This window comes from Austrofundulus limnaeus, unplaced genomic scaffold (genome assembly GCF_001266775.1).
Source record: "Austrofundulus limnaeus strain Quisiro unplaced genomic scaffold, Austrofundulus_limnaeus-1.0 Scaffold0, whole genome shotgun sequence".
Classification (NCBI taxonomy): Eukaryota; Metazoa; Chordata; class Actinopteri; order Cyprinodontiformes; family Rivulidae; genus Austrofundulus; species Austrofundulus limnaeus.
The window spans coordinates 10,878,930-10,880,400 of record NW_013952402.1 but is presented as its reverse complement, the minus strand read 5'-3'; the positions used below and the strand labels follow the sequence as shown (position 1 = coordinate 10,880,400).

General features: G+C 41.2%; 1 protein-coding gene across 1 annotated transcript in view; it reads right to left on the bottom strand.

Annotated features, from left to right (window-relative positions):
- The window catches only part of slc18a2 (solute carrier family 18 member 2), a 36,270-nt gene extending 35,364 nt beyond the window's left edge, over positions 1-906 (bottom strand). Inside the window, exon 1 of the mRNA XM_014002905.1 lies at positions 628-906. Within this exon, the coding sequence (XP_013858359.1) occupies positions 628-760 (133 nt within the window). The 5' untranslated portion in view covers positions 761-906. The remainder of the gene's footprint in view (positions 1-627) is intronic.
- Between the last annotated feature and the right edge of the window lie 565 nt (positions 907-1,471).

The window sequence follows — 1,471 nt, the reverse complement described above, 5'->3', positions numbered from 1 at the left end:
GTAAAAAAGATGTTGAAACTTCACGTGAGATTTGTTAACTAAGTTATTTCTTACCATGAGAAAATAGACTAATGACAAAAGACAACAAGGCTCTTATTTTTGCACACAAGTTTTGTATAAAATGATAATTAAAATGCATTTTGAAAGCAAATACATATAAAGGGAAAAAATAAGAAAATGTTTTATTTGCTGTAAAATAGCCTTTAAAATAAAAATGCACTGAAATTGCCTTGACAACAATAACAAAATGTAGGTMAAAATGAACACATGAATGAGTTTTAAAAATATGAGATGTCCATCTGTAAGATTTGATCTGAACCTTGTGGTGAATTAAATCGTGCACAGGTTCACACACAGGTATCAGTAAAAAGATTTTCTGGCAGATAAGAACAAAGAGTATTTTTCCTCTAACAGAAGCTTACTGAGAAATGGGACTAATATCATTTCCTCCCTGCCAGAAACAAACAGTCAGGTCTGACCTGAGGGAATCACTGACATGTCTCAGGTCATTAGGTTTGGATTTGAAATCAAATCTGGAGTTTTGGCAGAGAATATTTCAGTTTTAGGGTGTTTGGACGAAGGAACTTTCAAAGAAATAACTTCTCAGAGCTGCAGGAGTGCACCTACCGACCACAGTCAGCAGCATGTTGTCCAGGAGCAGAGCAACAAAAACGATGAAGAGAATCAGTTTCCTGGACTGTCTCTCTTCTCTCAGCCATTTGAGCAAATTAAACTGCCGGAGCGCATCCAGTCCCCCCATGGTGTCAGTCCTGAACGGAGCTCTGCAGCAGCAGCAGCAACAAAAAAACACAAGTCCTCCTGAGGAGAGACGGGTCAGCAGAGGGTCAGTCACTCAGAAAGCTCCTGAAAGATGTGAGAAGTTTAGAATGAAGACAGAAACAGAGGAAGTCCTACCTCAGGAGAACAGGAGGCAGCAACAGCAGCAGGGATGATGGGAGGAGGAGGAGGAGGAGGAGGAGAGGAGAGGAAGTCCTTCTACTGACTGGACCCGCTCCTGACGTCACTGCAGCCCCATCACCCCTCGCCCCACCCATTCTGTTCGCATCCCGTCAGACCTGTCTTCAGTCAGAGCAGAGATCCTGCATCAGAGCACAATGATCCAGTTTCAACAAAGAGGCTGAGAGCAAACAGGACTGTGGTCAGACTGCTGGACCAACAGCTCCGAGCCAAAACCCAAACAGAAACTCAGCAAAGAATCATCAGGTCCTCTCAAACCTTTTGGGTTGAAGGACTCCCTCAGAAACTTCACGCTGATTTGAAATAATTTAACATTTAAATTTACATTTTTGTTTTATTGCCTGTCAGTTCCCGTTTGTATCTATCCATCTTTTTTAAATGATATGACATAATAATTATTTATGATCATTTATTTTGCGGACCCCCAAGTTACAGCACACGGACCCTAGTTTGAGAACCTCTACTTTAAGCAAAGATAATTGAATAAATCATT